At 51.7% G+C, this 16,398-nt stretch overlaps 1 protein-coding gene across 1 annotated transcript in view; it reads left to right on the forward strand.

Moving 5' to 3' along the window:
• The first annotated feature begins 7,200 nt into the window (after positions 1 to 7,200).
• The window catches only part of NPTN (neuroplastin), a 36,664-nt gene continuing 27,466 nt past the window's right edge, over positions 7,201 to 16,398 (forward strand). Inside the window, exon 1 of the mRNA XM_085071058.1 lies at positions 7,201 to 7,432. Coding sequence (XP_084927184.1) covers positions 7,345 to 7,432 — 88 coding nt within the window. The 5' untranslated portion in view covers positions 7,201 to 7,344. The remainder of the gene's footprint in view (positions 7,433 to 16,398) is intronic.

Genomic DNA, 16,398 nt, shown 5'->3' on the forward strand with positions numbered 1-16,398 from the left:
ATCCCCCAAGAGGGGCGGGAAGCAGCACAGGGCGGTGTCCCCGCGCTGCCAGGGCTGCCGGTGCCAGCTGGGCATGAGCTGCTGGCTGCCCCTGTGTCATTGCACACTGATCGCGGCTCATTGTCTTCATTTCATGTTAATCACCGCTCTTTAGGCACATGGATTATCGGCCTTTCTGCCTGGCTGCCCGCGCCCCGGGGCGGCTGCGGCCGCGCTCGATGATGGCGGTGGCAGCACAGCTCTCAGCGATGGATGGGGCACTGAGCTGTCCCCAGCTCCACCAACCAGCCCCGGGCACCCCGCAGGGACCCCTGCGTGGGGTGGGACAGGAGCCATGATCCCAGGAGGGAATCCTGGTGCTCGATGATAGCCACGACAGCCAGCTCTCAGCGATGGATGGGGTAGCGACATGTCCCCAGCCTCAGCTCCCTGAGGTGTCCCTGGATGGAACAAACAGGGATGGCACCAGCTCTCCTGCCTCTTGAGCAACCAGTGCTGAGTGCCAAGTGCAGGGGGCACTGAGGGCCCTGGGCAGCCCCACCTGGGATGGGATTCCCACCCTCGGGCTTGGGAACCCTTTGAAGCTCAGCCCAGGGCCGGCCTGGTTAGATCCGAGCCCCTGGGGTGCTGCTCCCTAGCTCAGCCCCAGCTATCCCTGCCCCTCTGGGCCCCAGAGAGCTGAACGCTGGCCTGATTCCCCAGCTGGAGCTCAGGCCTGGATGGTGCCTCTGGCTCTGCCCAGGGATCACCTGGCCGTGTCCAGCCCTGGCTGCTCTCCCTGCCTTGAGGCTGCTCCTTCCCTGCCAGCCACGGTGTGAGAAAAGAGGTCCACTCTCCTGCTAGGATTAAAAAGGTTTAATAAAAGACAATAGGGGACAGATAAAAGCAAAAGGTCAGCGCTGGGTGCTTTGGCATTCAGCCAAAAAAGCACACCTGGTATGGACAGAGACACCCTTTACATACCCTTCAGCTTAATACATATTCATAAACAGTTACACATATTCATATTTTTCTCCAAACTATTTTGCATGTTCTGGGAACTGATCCGCCTCCTGGGAGCATGCGCAGTCATCTGTCATTGATCTCACTCCCAGATTGTGGTTCCTGCGGCGACAGGAGCTGATAGTTGGAGTGTCAGAGGCAGGGTCCGGCCGGGGGATGGGATCCAGTTCAAGCAGACACTTCAAGCATTCGAATCCAACTAGAACAGCTATTTTACTGCTATTAAACTCAACTAGTACTAGAAAGAAAGACCTTAGTCATCATCACACAGCAATTTTTCACAACCAGGCTACCTCTATAAGAAAAGAATTAAAATAATACACATAGTATCCATTGTAATATTTGCGAAAAAACAACATTATATGTATTTATCACACACGGTGTTCCCTTTCCTTCCCCACCCCTTTGCTGCCCCACTTGTCCAAAGCCCGACCCAGGGCTACTAAAATGCCACGGGAACGGGCTGAGTGTTAGCTCAGGACACAGGGCTGTCCCTGCAGCCATCAGAAGAGCCCAAATCGCTGCTTCTCCCCTCCCCAGCCGGAGCTCAGCTGCAGGCACGGCCCTGGAGCCAGCCCTGTGCTAATCCAGGGCTGCCACCTGCCGTCTGCTCCTGCCCGATCAGCCGCAGCTCCACCTCTGCAGCCTGGAAATTCCTCCACATGTTCCAAGTTTTCCCCCTGTGCCTTCCTGGAGCCCCTCACTGGCACTCAGGAGCATGTCAGGGTGTAGGATGGCTGTCCCCACGCATCCTGCCTGTGGCTGGACGGAGCTGCTCCCAAAAGAAGTGATCCCTTTCCTCAGGGCAATGAGGTCAGGGAATGGCTAAGTTGTTGGACCCCATTCCCTAAAAAATTGGGTGGAGAAAAACATTACAGTGGATGAAAAATTCGCAATGGAGACAAATAATTTTGGGCTGGGTCAGAGAGGAGGGAATGGGGGAAGCAGTTTGATTGGTGTCCCTCTCGCTCCTTCCTTACAGAAAATAAGGTCAGACGAACTTTCTGTCAGAACAGAGCTGATCTCAGCCCTGCTGACATTCCCCCCTGGACTGCATGTTTACATTCCAAACCAGCCTGCCCCACATCACCCTTTCTGTCAGGACGTTTGTTGGGCACGGAGAGCCATTCCTGTTCGGAGAGGAAAGCACAGAGTGAGTGACACCACCCTGACACGGCTGACAGAACATCTGAGCACGGGGGAGGAGGGGATGGCTGCGAAGAAACCATTCCCCGTGGGATTGGCAAGTGGCAAGTCAGCTTTCTGCCAAGGAATAAAGCACATCTAGATTTCCTTTATGACTACTCTGAGATCTTTCATGTCGGTTTTTCTTTTCCTGTGCAGCTCTGCCTTTGACTTTTTTCCCTCAGAGCATGTCACTCTGTGATTTTACAAGCTCCCCCTTCTCCTCTCATTCCTCAGAGCATTAGGTTTTTTTTTTTTCAGTTGAATCTTTTCCCGGCTGTTTAAGATGAAAACGGAAGGGGTCACCTGTGCAGCACGGTGTGTGCGAGGCAGAGAGCCTCTGTGGTGACACACCCCGATGGTTTGGTGGCTCCCTTGTTATCTGATGAGGTTAATGTCGTTCTCCAGCTTCATTGTGCCTGTGGGAGATGAATATCCATTAATCAGCTCGGAGTTACCTTTTGGGATCGCTGTTTTCCTGGCACGTGGCCCTGGGAGCATTATCTGATGTTATCTCAGCCCTGAGAGCAGCTGGAAAAGAGGAGGTTTTGCTGGACTCTGAGTGTTTCATGCTCTGCCCTCCACTTGCAACAGATTCAAAAGGTGACTCCAAGTGAGGCAAAGCAAAGAAATTCTTCCCTGAAGGGTGGAGAGGCCCTGGGATGGAATTCCCAGAGAAGCTGTGGCTGCCCCTGGATCCCTGCAAGTGTCCAAGGCCAGGCTGGACAGGGCTTGGAGCAGCCTGGGATGGTGGGAGGTTCTCTGCCCATGGCAGGGGGTGGAATAGGACGATCCTTAAAATCCCTTCGACCCCAAACCATTCTGTGAAAGCTTTCAAGTGCCAAAGGGTGTCAGTAAACACATCAAAATAACAGCAGGGATCTCTCAAACACTCACAGCTGCAAGAAGAAAAATCCCCACCCCCCCCAAAAAAAAGTTCTTTGCTGCTCTCTGAGAACTGAAACTCTCCTCTGAGAACGGAAAGTCTCCTGAATTTCCTGCCGATTATGGGGTTTTTCTTACTTCCTCTTTGCTTGTCTGGCTTCCAGGATTTGCTGTCTTCCTTGTGCTGGAGGAATAAGCAGGGAATAATGAAAACTGAGACCCCCAGGTGAAAAGATGGGTCTTGATTGAAGGGAAAATGCAGGGATTGGAAAACTTTGACAAGCCTGAGTTTTTCCTGTCATTCCTGAAGCCGGGAATCACCATTCCCACAGGAGCCAAACACATCACCCTGCTCACAGTCAATCTGCTGAAATATCAGGACTTTCCTCAGCACTGAGCCACTGTGGTGGATCCAGTGCTGGCAAATCCCCTTTTCCTGCATAGCTCCAGCCGCAAGGGGATTCCCTCATCCATGGAAGATCAGGAGGGGTTTTTTGGCCATAGTTTACATGGCTGGACACCTGAGTACTGCAGAAATAGACCCTGTTTCATAAATATTAGGGATTTGTAGGAACTCTGTGCTCTGAGAGACTCTGGATCAGATCTGTGAGGACACCTCCTGGCCCTGGTGACTTTCTGCCCTGCTCTCTTGTGCTGTATGATCCCAAATCCATGGATCATCTCTGTGCAGAGCCTACATTCTCTGCCTGGGGAACCTCCTCAAACGGGAGCCTTCCAGGGAAGCTCCAGGGCAGTGTCCCAGGTTTGTCCCCAAGGCAGAACCAGAGGAACACAAGTGACAGCTGAGTTATGCAATTGTGGGGAGAAACTCCAGCAAAGCTGAGCTGGTGACAGAGGGGGGAAAAATTCCTGCTGCTAAGTTGGGCGCGGGCCTCTGGCAGCGTGAGTCACCCGGAGCTGCCATGGTTACGGAGCAGGGATTACTGTGCAGATCCAGAGCCCGCTCCCCGGCAGGCACGGCGCTCTCCAGCTCCAAACTTGGAAAACAGGCACTGGAGGTAAGGCCTAATAGCGAGTGGGTGTCTGCGAGGAGCAGATTGACAGCAAAATCCTGGGCAAACAGCGGGCAGAGAGCAGCATGAGGGGCACTGCGGTGTAACACTATGGTTTTGCCCCTTTTTGTCTGCTTTGCAAGGGCTGCTGTCAGAATTGTTCCACAGAGAAGGAGGAAAAAGGGGATGTTTCCGCACCGCGGTGAGAAAAAGCAGAGTAGTGTGACACAGATGAATCAGCTGGCACCACCTGTGAGTCATGGAAATGCACCATGGAAATTCTCCAGCGCAGTGGAATCTCTGAGGCACATCAAACCTGGCATCCTCGGGGAGCCAGGGGCAGCCAGGATGATGTAGGGCACCAGCACGTGGCCAAAACCTCCTGCTCCTCACCGTGACCTCGCCCCTGCCCTCCTCACCCGAGTCCCCAGGTGCTCAGGCAGGGAGTTCAGCAGGGTTTTCATGGGAAAGGAGTGTCTGATCCTTGCTTTCAGTGAGTCACGGCGGCGATGAAAGGACATGGAGTGTGTTTGCTGACGATCAGCTGAGACTGACCCGGGCAGGGTGAAGGAGGAGGGAACTCAAGAAACCAGGATGGTTTGGAATGTCACCACAGTGCTGCACCCACTCCCCACCCCATTGTGGGCACACCAGTGAAACAGGGCTCTGCAGCAAGCTGGAAATCTGATTTGGAGGGATTTTCGGCGATTTTTTTCCTTCTCTGCTGGTGTGTCCCATGATCTCCTACAAGCCTCGTATCTCCCCACCATCAGCTGAGGTCACTGGCACAGAACAAAGCAAGAGCAAGGAGCAAATTTGACCTGGCGCCTGTGATTTATGACAGGAAAATAAGGAAAAGGGACCCAAAGCTCACCAACAGCCAATTTCCAGCCTGCTTGGCTGGTCCAGTCATCCACGAGTGATTTTTTGTGCTTTTTGCCCACAATTCCACTGCTAACATGGAGCAAACACCTTTACTTCATGCAGCCTCGATTTCCTGTTTGTGCAAAAATGACACGGGCCTTCAAAGTTTTTTGTATGGAAGCACAGAAATGATGGATAGAATGGTGTTTAAAATTATTTTGGTCTTTTTGTGGGAGTGTGGACCTGAAGCTGAACAATTTGGGGTGGACTTTGGGTTCCTCTGACGCGCTGCAGCCCCTGCAGAATGGCACAGAAAATCCCTGAATTGAGTATGAACAGAGCCAAATGTGAACCCTTGCCTTGTATTTGCCAGTGTTTTTAGCCCATGAACAGAAGCAAGGAGTGTGGTGCTCCTCACACTGCAGCTGGAGGGGCTCTGCCATGGTGTTGCTGAGGAAGGGCTCTGCCATGGTGTCTTTGAGGGGACAGTTCCCACAGGAGGGGCTCTGCCATGATGTCCCTGAGGGGATGGACTCCTCAGGCAGGCTCTGCCATGGCACCCTCAGTGCCTCTGTTGGAAAATACACCAGCGTAAAAATTTTGTATAACTTTAGTCAAAAAGTTCTGCTTATCTTTACCCCGGAAAAAGGAATTTTAGGTTTCTTCCGGGACATTGTTCTACCAGATGAGGTCTGGTGGACTCAGCCTATTAACAGACTGGGAGTAACCCAAAGATAAAGGCAATCAGCAGACCATCAACAGGACATCAGTGGCTATCTAAAAGCCCAGACCACCTCCAGCAAGAGTGAAGACATCCTGGCCCAGAAAGGACTGATAAGAAAAACCGAAGAAGGAAGAATAATCTAATTAACATCAGAGGCGAGGAGATTCGGATCCAATGGGAAACTGAATACTGGGGGTTTGCTCAACTTTAAACCAATGAACACTGACCAAATACTTTCCTATGTATTTTTACTGTATAAAATATCTGAAAAATCAAATAAAAGTCATGTGTCATGGAATGACTGTCTCTGCACAGCCAGGCTGTGTGTGGATGAGATGATTTCTGTGGTACATCCTGGCCAGAACAACATCCCGGCCAGGTAATAAAGTAATGCCTCGACTCTCTTAACATTAAAATGTTTTTGGAGGGTTTTTCTTTTTCCCGCAGATTCAGTGACACGTCTGAGGGGACAGCTCTCTCAGGCAGGCTCTGCCATGGTGTCTTTGAGGGGACAGCTCCCTCAGGAGGGGCTCTGCCACGGTGTCCCTGAGGAAGGGCTCTGCCATGGTGTCCCTGAGGAAGGGCTCTGCCATGGTGCCTCTGAGGGGACAGTTCCCTTGCAAGGGGCTCCACCATTGCCCTCAGTGGCCCTGAGGAGAGGCTGCCTCAGCTGGGCTTCAGCATGGTGCCCAGAGGCTGGATCCCTCAGGAGGGGATTGCCATCACACCCTCAGTGCCCTACGGGGATGAGATCCCTCAGGCAGGTTCTGCCATGCTGTCCCAGTAGGGGATCCAGCACGCTGCCTCTGAGAGGAAGGTTCCCTCAGCAGGGGCTCTGCCATCTCAGTGCCCCGATGGGGATGGATTCCTTGGGCCAGCTCCTCCACAGTGTCCCTGGGGGGATGAATCACTGAGGAAGGGCTCCACCATGGTGCTCTCAGTGCCCAGACAGGGCAGACTCAGGTGGGGCTCTGCCATGGTGGCCCCGAAAGGACAGATCCCTCTACAGGAGCTCCACCACCGCACTCTCAGCGCCCCAAAGAACTGCTCCCTCAGGCAGGCTCTGCATGGTGTCCCTGAGGGGATGGATCCCCGAGTAGGGGCTCCACCATCAGCCCTCAACGGGAAGCTGCCCGGGGTGGGATCCACCATCGTGCCCTCAGCGCCTGAGACGGTTCCCTCACGCGAGCTCCCTCAGGGTCCCGATCCCTCAGGCCAGCTCCGCCATGGCGCCCGTGGGAGGACGGTTCCTCAGTTCCATCGGGGCCCTCAGGGGAGGCTGCCTCAGGCGGACTCCGCCATGGCGCCCCCGAGGGCACGGCAGAAAGCGCAGAGGACAGCTCCCCGCCGTCTGCGCGTCCCTGTCCCGCCGCGAGCTGGGGAGCTCGGCAAGGAGGGAAAGCCGCAGCGGCGCTGAGGAGAGCACGCTGAGCGCAGCCAACATGGCGGCGCGGGGCGGGCGAGGCGAGCGCTGACACCGCCCCCCCGCTCCCGTCCCTCCCGGCAGCGTCGCCCCCCGCCCCCGGCAGCTCTCGCGAGAGCGGGCGCTGCGCTGCGGTAGGAGGTCGGCGGAGAAGGACGGACGGAGCCGCCGCCGCTCCCGCCGCCGCCTCACCCTCCTCACCTTCCTCCTCCTCCTCTTCCTCCTCCTCCTGCCCCTGCCTCGGGAGGATGCCGCGCTCCGGGCCGCTCCCCGCCGCCTTCTCGCTACTGCTGGTGACGGCCGCGCTGCTGCCGGGACCCGCCGCGGCGCAGAACGGTGAGGGAAGGAGGGAGGGAGGGAGGCGGCGGGGGGAGCGGGAGGGGGCGCGTTGCTATGGCGGCGGGTGCGCTGTGGGCAGCCCCGCGGGTGGGGGGCGACCCTGCCTTTGGGGGGAATCCCTGCTGATTTGGGGCCCTCTGGGGAACGGGGGAAGGAGGAGAAACGGGGGGAACAGTCTAGCCCCCCCTTCCCCCCCGGCTCCTCCTGAGGCGCCTGGTGCCGCCGGTAAAATGGAACATCTCCTCATCTCCTCCCGCCTACTGAACCTGCAGCTGCCGGGCCGCCTTAAATCATTTATAATGCAATAAACCCCCTAGTTCCTTAGCAACTGGAGAGGTCCTTCTGATAGGAGCGTAAAAGAAGGAATTAAAAAAAAAAAAAAAAAAGGAAGAAACAACCAACCCACCACACCCCGAGCGCTCTCGGTTCTTGTAGGATAGCGTGAGCTAAATCCAGCGCGGAGCCTCCTCCCCGGCGAGCTCGCAGCCAAGTGCATGACAATTAGTGGCAGAGCGGAGCGGGGCCAAGAGCTGCTCCTTGCAGCCGAGCCTCCTGCTCCGAGGAGATCCTGCAGCGCCCGGGAGATGGCCGTGTGATCGCGGCGGGCCGGGCAGGGCTGTCTGCCCCAGCGGGGCTCTCCGGAGAGGAGATGCTCCTAGTGCAGCATCATGCTGGGGCTGCTGGGAACGGCAGGCAGCTCGGCTTCAGGAGGCCCTGCTCCGGATCCGTGGGGAAATTCGCCCTCTGGATCCATTGGGAGGAAGGGATGTCTTGTTAACACACCGATTCCACGCTGTTTTCATCATTTTGTCCTTTTTTCCTCTGTCCATCCTTTCTGCTCTGCAGATAATGCTCACTCCTAGAGGTTTTCCTGCTGGTGAGGTGAATTTTGCCTTGCAGCATGAGGTCCTTGGCTCTTTGCTCTAGGGGAATCCTGGAATCCCAGGCTGGCTTGGGTTGGAAGGGATCTTAAAGCTCATCCATTCCACCCTCTGCCATGGGCAGGGACACCTCCCACCAGTCCAGCACTGGGGCTTTCTGTCTGTGTGGCAATGCTAGGAGAAATCTAGATGGGAGAAACGCTGTCCTAAAGATCCCAGATGAGAATTATTGCCTGAGCACGTGCAGATTTTGCAGTGTGAGAGCAGCAGTGAGAGTTTGGCATCCCCACTGAATGAAAATGGGAGGCTCTCTGCAGAGTGAGGCACTTGGTGGAGTGTGGGAAAGCCCTGCTGGGGCTGTGTGGGAATTAGGGATCCAGATGCCGTGGGGTTGTGGATTCAGTGTGGTTCTGTGGCACCTGAGCATCGCCATGGCACTGCTGAGCTCCCAGAGCAGTTCCAGCCCTGGGCTGGGGTGGAGTGAAGTGGGTCGGGTGCTGTTCATGCAGGAGGAGCAGGGAAGGTGTCAAATGCCAGCAGCTGGGATAACAATCCCAAATGGCTGGGGGCAGCGCTGACATTTGGCGTTTGACAGCTGTCACAAGGCTGGAGGGCAACCTTGGAATGAGTTTTGAGGAGAGCTGGAAAATGGCTTTATTGTGACTTTCGTGCTGGGCATGAAGCTGACCCAAGCTGGTCTGGGCATGAGGGGAGATTGCAGACCCCTGGTGTGTCCTGAAAGTTCGTTCATTTTTATTTTTAATGAAGTGGTGAGGGAGATAGAGTTTCTGTGATGCTGGGGGAGCTCACACAGGTGAGTGAAAATCTGCTGGGGAAGAAGTGGAGCACCCCAAGCCAAGTGAAAGGCTGAGACCCTTCTGACAGTTCAACCTGTACCCTAATTTTAATTTAAAGAATGTAGGCCCTGCTGCAGAGGAACTGAGGCTTTCCCAGCAAATAATGGCCCATGGGAAGCTTCCTGAAAAAGAACAATTCCTCTTTGGCATGGAGAACAGGTCCAGCCACTTCCTGAATCGTGGCTATTCCTTTAGATATCCCTTAAAAACCACCTCTCACCCGCGGGTGTGTGCTTTGAAGGGGCAGGGGAGGATCCCAAAGGGCACAGGCAGCAATTGTGTTATCTTTTATTGATGTGGAATCATCAGAGTAGGAAAGGTGATAGTCCAGGTGCTGCCGAGTTCAGGATGATAAAGGAATGGACCTGCTGGAACTTGAGGTCACCTGGAGCAGAAAATTCCCAGTGTTTATGGGAAACAGCTCTTTTTCCCCACCTCTGACGGGAGATCACTGCTGAATTCCCAGTAATTTTTTCCAGGCTTAATGCAATTCAGGATATTTGGAGGCTGGCTCACCTATGGATTTAAGCTTGCTGAAACTGGAAGGAGGTTTTTGACGCTTGGGTGGCTTATTTTGAAAGCTCTTGCATAAACACCTTGAGATCAGAGGAAAATGTGTCAGGAATTGAACTTTTCCTGAATATTCTGCTGGGAAAATTATCAGTTTCTGCTCATGGCTTGTATCCAGAGCAGAGTTGAGATGGAATTGGGAGGGAGATGGAGAAACATGAGGAGGAACAGCTGGAAAAAGTCAGTTTGTCAAGGGGATCTGTGTTTAACTTGTAGTTTCTAAATGTAGCTGTTGGGAAATCACTTCAATGCTTCAAGGCAGACAGCAACTCCTCGTGGAGGTGATGAAAACATGACTTTTCCACTTGCTGTTTCACCTTTAGTATCTTTATTTTCTAAACAAGCGGCTGGAAAACCAGAGGCTCTAGTGTGGTAATAATTCCACCGTAGAGTGGTTGGGGTTCAAAGATGATTTTGTGGTCTCAAATCGCTGCCCCCTGTGAAATCTGCAGTAGTTTTCCAGCAAACCAACACGTGAGTTGGACTGGGAGCAAGTTGGAAAGTTCTTCCCTAAAGTGCACAGAGTTCTTCACCATTCCTGAGGACTTAAGGATGCTTGGGTTGCTCGAAGCTGGACATGAGTGGAAATAAAAGCAAATTAAGCCAGCTGGTGCTTGATTAGTTCATGCTCTGCATGGATGAAGAAAGAACCACCTGGCTAAAACCAGAATGTGGATTTTCTGTTGGCAGAAACCAGTAGAGAAGTGACCATAAAATCAGGAAAATGAGCCGAATTAATCCTTAATTCTTAAAATTAATTTCTCCTTAAAGGAGCAAATGACAAACTTTCCCTTCATCCCTGTTTGTGGCTGCTGAGTCTCATCCATTTCAGCACCGCCTGTGCCGTGCCTTTTAATGGTCCCCAGATAAAAGTGAGGAATGGTTTCCCAGAGCATTTTTGGAGCCTGAGTGTGGGCTGAGCAGCGAGGAGAACGTTCAAAGTTCTCTTCTCCTCCCCACCAGTGCTCTTCTCCCTCCTCCTCCTCCTCCAGCTCCCGCTGGAAGCTGCGATCCAGGCGGGATGACTAACGTGTTGACACTGGGAAATTCCGCCAACAGGTAAAGAGGCAACAACTGCTGACAATGGCCTGAATTCCCTCGAGGAACAGGGAGGGGCTGGAATTGGGGTGGAATCGGAGTGATAACTGCCCTGCCAGCACTGCCCACTAAATCTCGTGCAATCCATCAATGGCTCTCCCTTCACAATGAGCTGTTTCTCCTGCTGCAAGCACAATCCGAGAGGAGTCAGTTGTAAAATCTTGCCTGGTGAAGGACAATGCCAGCCCTGTGATTCATGCCCGGGCTGCTCCGGCTCCCACGGCTGGCATTCCAGCTCAGATCAACTCTTCCTGCTTATCTAGGAGCTCCTGAAATTCCATCGAAACCTTCCCAGCCGCTATTATTTCTGTCAGCGCAGTTCAGAGGGGAGAAGGGTGTCGCCTTTCGCTGGGAATTGTCCCGGTGGTCCTCGGGAAGTTGTTTTCCTCGTTTCTCCAGTCACGTTTTGGACAGTGTGAGGTGTGAACCTGGCCATGCTTCCAGCTGGGCTCAGCCGAGTGGAAGGATCATTCCCAGTGTTTTGCAGATGGCATTCCCGTTTGCATCCCAGATTTTCTTCCAGCAGATCATTGCTGAGCCCTGTCCAGCAGGGTCCTGCCCTGGTCAGCTCTTTGCTGCTGTTGGCATTTCCTCTGCTGGCCAAAGCAAGGAGCTCTTGGATGTTCTGCTCCAGTGGCATCTTCCCCTCTCGTGCTCTTCTCCCAAGTCCTGTTTGATCTTCTTAGCCCAGCCCGAGTTGGCTTGATCAGCCTCAGAGACCCTCTAGCCCATCAGCAACTTAATTTCGTTTTGTTTCCATCTCCTTGGTCATCACTGCAGCCACTAAATTCCACACACGTGCAACACCCGCTCCGTTAATGAAATTTATTTTAGGGTTTTTTTCTATAGGGCAGTGCTGAAACCTTCACTAAACTCAGGAGTAGTGTGTTCATTCTCCTCTAAAGTTTGATTTTGATTAACTTTAGAGCAGAAGGTCACATTGGTGTGGCCAGCAAAGCTCACATAGCCCTCACAGCTTGGATCTTCCTTACCCCAAGCCCTTTCCATTTTTAAGAGTTTCCCTTTCCCAGCAGAATTCTTCTTTCTGGAGGGTGGAATGGGGCTGACTGGTCTGGGATTCCACAGGCTGGTGGATGTTTGAGGATGGGCTTTGTGTGCTCAGGCAGACTCCTCAAATCAGGAGTATTTGGGAATTAATACAGTGACTTTCTTTATCCCCAGTTCTTTCCAGAGTATGAATCCTGATTTCTGTAAAGCTGGAGGAGGGAGATTGGCTGTTAAAGCATAACTTAGGAATTACCAATGCTCTCCATCAAATCCAATATCCAACCATTCAAATCATGATAATTATCTGTGACTTTATTTTCACAGCCCTAAAAATCGTACTTGATCTGTTCCATTTTTTTTTCACTCCAAGTTAAACATTTTTTTTGATGTCTGGTGCTTCTTGGTTTTTTTTTTTTTTTTTTTTTTTTGTGGTATTGGAGGAGATGGAGCTGAAACTAAACATCATTTCAGAATTTCAAAGCTGGAAAGTCTTTATTCCAATGTAACATAACTACCGTAGACCTAGCAAAATTCAATTTTTTTTTGAAAGCCAGGTGGGTTTTTTTGAGGAATACTGTGGAAAACTGTAGGATTTGGGCTGCTGGGCAAATGCTACCTAAAATGGAATCTTAGGGACACAGTGACATCAGCTGTGGTGGCTTTGTTACATCAGAGCAAAAGCAAGGAAGGGATGTTGGGAAAGACAGATTTTCCAGAGCAGGAGCAAAGTACCCAAGACAGGGACTGACAAATTAAAGAGATTTGCACCGTGAGGTGTTTTTATAGAGGAAAATTAGATCAAAATGTCCTGTTCTGGTTTGAATAAACCAAAAAAAGGAGAAAAAAAAACCAAAGGTGGTCTTTGCTGTAATCCCTGTAGTTTTGCATTCCATGGTTTAAAATCCTCATCGGTGACAGGGTGGAACCAAAGTGTAGCTCCTCATTTTGTGAGGGATTTTGGGGCTCCTGCACTCATTTGGAACCCTAAACTAAAGCATTTTGTGATGGTGTGTCACAGCATGGAGAAACGAGAGGAAGGGAAATATCACGGGCTAGAAAAAAAAACCACACTCAGCCCAAAACCTCAGCTGGAAAAGTGGCTGCAAACGCCTGGAATTCCGGAGCTTGGGAAAACTGACAGAGAGCCTTGGAAACGATGAGCAAATCGCTCGGAGTGCCTAGAAAAGAGCTCGGGAGGGCTTTTGGCAGCAGAGAGCTCCCAGCAGCCACGAGGCAGAGCCAGGCAGCCGGGAATAATTCCGTGAGGGCGGACAGCAGGAGTTTGCAAAAACAGATGCTCCGAGCATTTTTAAACCTGAGCCAGCACCAGCTTGGCTCAGCACTCCGGGGGTTCTTTTTTTTTTTTTTTTTTCCTTCCCAGGGTTTGGTGGAAAAGCTTTGTGGTGGTTGAGCAGAGCCTGCCTCGGGTTCAGGCTGCGAGGGGGGGAAGTGTTTTAATTCCTGTCATGTCAGAGTGCTGGGGATGGATTAAATCATGCTGGAGTGGTTTGAGAGCAGCTCTGAAGCAGAGTTCAGCTGCTCTGTCTGTTAGCCTGCTGAAATCCATGCCTGTGGTGGAATGTTAGGAAGCTCCTGTCTCCATAGAGGGTTGGAAAATCCCTAAAATGCAGTTTTGCAGCTTGGTTTTGGTCTGGTTTTCTCTGCAGCTTCAAGCAGCAGCAGCAAATGCTGTTTATTCTCCTGTGGTGGATCCTTCCTGACTGAGGTGTTCCAGCCTCAATGTACAGGTGGTTCACCTAAAGCAGCCTTTCCCAGGGAATGCAGTGGTTGCAAGCAGCTGACTCACATTTTCATGGCATCATGGAAAGGTTTGGGATGGGAGTGGCCTAAAAACTCATCCCTGGCAGGGACACCTCCCCCTGTCCCAGGCTGCTCCAAGCCTGGCCTTGCACACCTCAGGGATCCAGGAATTCCTTCCTAATATTTAACCTAAACCTGTCCTCTTTCACTTCATAGCCATTCCCTGTGTCCTGTCCCTCCATCCCTTGTCCCCAGTCCCTCTCCAGCTCTCCTTTAGCCCCTGGCAGGAGCTCTGAAGTCTCTCTGGAGCTTCTCTTCTGCAGGTGAACATTCCCAGCTCTCCCAGGCGCCACCCTTGGAGCATCCAGGCAAGCCAGGAATAAACAGCATGCAGAAAATAAATAGATATAAATATAAATCTATATAAAGCCAGCCTGCTGGATTTAGCAGAGTGGGAAATGTTTGTGTGGTTTGTAGCTGAAGATGTGCAGTTTGGACTGAAGCTCTGGATTCCCTTGCATCTGCTCTAGTGAATTTTCTTGCTGGGGAGCAAAAAAATAAGAAAAATCCACTGAGGATGCTGCTCTTTGTGCTTCACTTTGCTGTAAGAAATGGGATATTTGGTCCCTGTGGCCTAGAAATTTACCCAGCCAGTTATTTTATGTGGCACCCACCCTGTAATGGTGAAAATCATGGTCAGCTCTGGATTCCCCCTTCCAGCAGCACCTCTGACCTTTGTATTTCTGGAAATACTTCAATTTGATCCTATTTATGCCAATTCTTCATGCGAAGATAAATAATTCTGATGCTTGAGCACCTCCCTGTAAGCTCAGACATGAGGGTAATTTCATATTTTAATTTCTTTTAATAGGATATTTGTGATTAGATTTTTTTTCCCCCACTGTAACTTTCTCTCATTGCTTCTGGGAACAAACCAGAGCCAAGACAATTCCCATTTCTCCCCAGTTTTGAGGGTGCAGAACCCTACAGAAGGCTTAGAGATTGCATTGCTGGTTTCCTTTCGGTCTCAATTTGTTGCATTTTGAACTGACAGGGTTTTCAACACTTAGCTGCAGGTTCTGAAGCGTTCAGCAGCAACTTCTGTTCTCACTTGAGGGTGAAGGATGGTTTAGAGCTGCATCTTTGGGGGCTCAGGCTCCCAGAGCTCCTATTTTTAGCAGCGATTGGGTGACCCCAATCTTGAGCCATATGGAGGAAGGGGGAAAAAAAGGTTAAAAAAAGAAGTGGGTTTTGGTTTCCAGGAAGGGAATTTTTGGGAGAATGGAGCCAAACCGACAGGAGGGGCTGCCCAGGGTGGGCACTGGCTTGGTGCTCTCCTCCTACTGACAGGGGCCTCAGCCTGACAAAATGGATTTATAAATCCCAAAGGATTTTCCAAATGTCACCCCATCGTCCTCCTTTTGCAAAGTGAAGCGGAGCTGTTGCCTCTCAGAGATGGAGAGCTGCTAAATAAAGATTTTCCCTTGAAAAAAAGTGAATTTGCCCTCAGATGGCAATGGGAAAACCACCTTTGGTTCAGGAAAAGCCTCAGCAGCAAATTTCCAAGGGCTGGGAGAAAATTCCTACACATTTGCCCTGTTTTTGCTGTGATCTCCACTGTTCAAGTTGGATACATTTATCTGTGGGGTAAATTCTCCCAGTGCTTTTGCTGGGCTCTAGTAAGGTATTAAAAAAAAATAAATAAAATTTAAAGCTGCTGTAAAATCGCTGCACGATGGGATGTGGCCCCTTGTTGGAGAGCACGAGGGGCTCCTTGGTGCTGTCATCTCGTGAAGGACCAGGTTTTGAACTGAATATAAACCAGAACCTTTTTGCTCGAGGTAAGGGATTAGCTCAGATTTTGTTCGGCTCACCATTTCTGTTCCTCACCATAAAACCCCTACAGTGTAATTCAGCACAATCGCTGTGGGTGCCATGCTGGTGATACTCATTTCTTTAAAATTTCAATTCAGCAGAGGAAGGCTTCTCTCAGTGCTTTATTTCAGCTGCCTTTCCTGCTGCCTGCTCGAGGAGTGCAAATCTGCTTGGCCTTTAATTGGATTTTGCTTTTGCTGGGGAAGCACCGGGAGCTGCTCTGGCTAAAGCTGCAGGGCTCCCCCTCAGCTCCAAAGCCCCAGGCTCCAAAATAACCCCAAACCGGCCTGTTGGGGGTGGTTTTTTGCCCTTCAGCACATGGATATGGCGAGAGGTGGGTGCAGAACGGGGAGATGTGAGCGCTGTGGCTGCAGGGAGGTGATTCCTGCCCGGGGATTAGGATGCACTAATCCTGCCCGGGGCTGCAGTTGAATTTCAGCTCAGAAATGGGGTGTTTGCTGCTGCCCGGGTTATTTTGGGCCCTGTAATCCCAGCGGTGTCAGTAGGCCACCGAGATCAAACCCTGGGCTCTGCTCCTGCATCCCAGCTCCGGGAATACTGCACAGGGCAAACAGGGATTCGGGAGAAATGGGGGAAGCCAAACTGCTGGGGGAAAAGTGCTGCTAAAAATGCAGATTGGAGCAAGGAGCTCGATGAGCAAAGCAGGGCAAATCTGCTCCACAAACTGAGGCATCTCTGCTGCTTCTTAATCCATTTGCTTCCTGATTTTTCCGTGTAACTGGAATTCTGTCATTCTCCTGCTGCCTGGATGCACTGAGGTGACAGAGCTTTGTCCCTCTGGATGCAGCACTGAGCAGGCAGGAATTCTCTCCAGCCATGGAGAGCCTAAACTTGGGATAATGAAAGCATCTTGAATTATCAAACCTGGAATAAGAAAAGCATCTTGCATTCC

This window comes from Lichenostomus cassidix, chromosome 10, assembly GCF_008360975.1.
Source record: "Lichenostomus cassidix isolate B80296 chromosome 10, HeHo_3.0, whole genome shotgun sequence".
NCBI lineage: Eukaryota > Metazoa > Chordata > Aves > Passeriformes > Meliphagidae > Lichenostomus > Lichenostomus cassidix.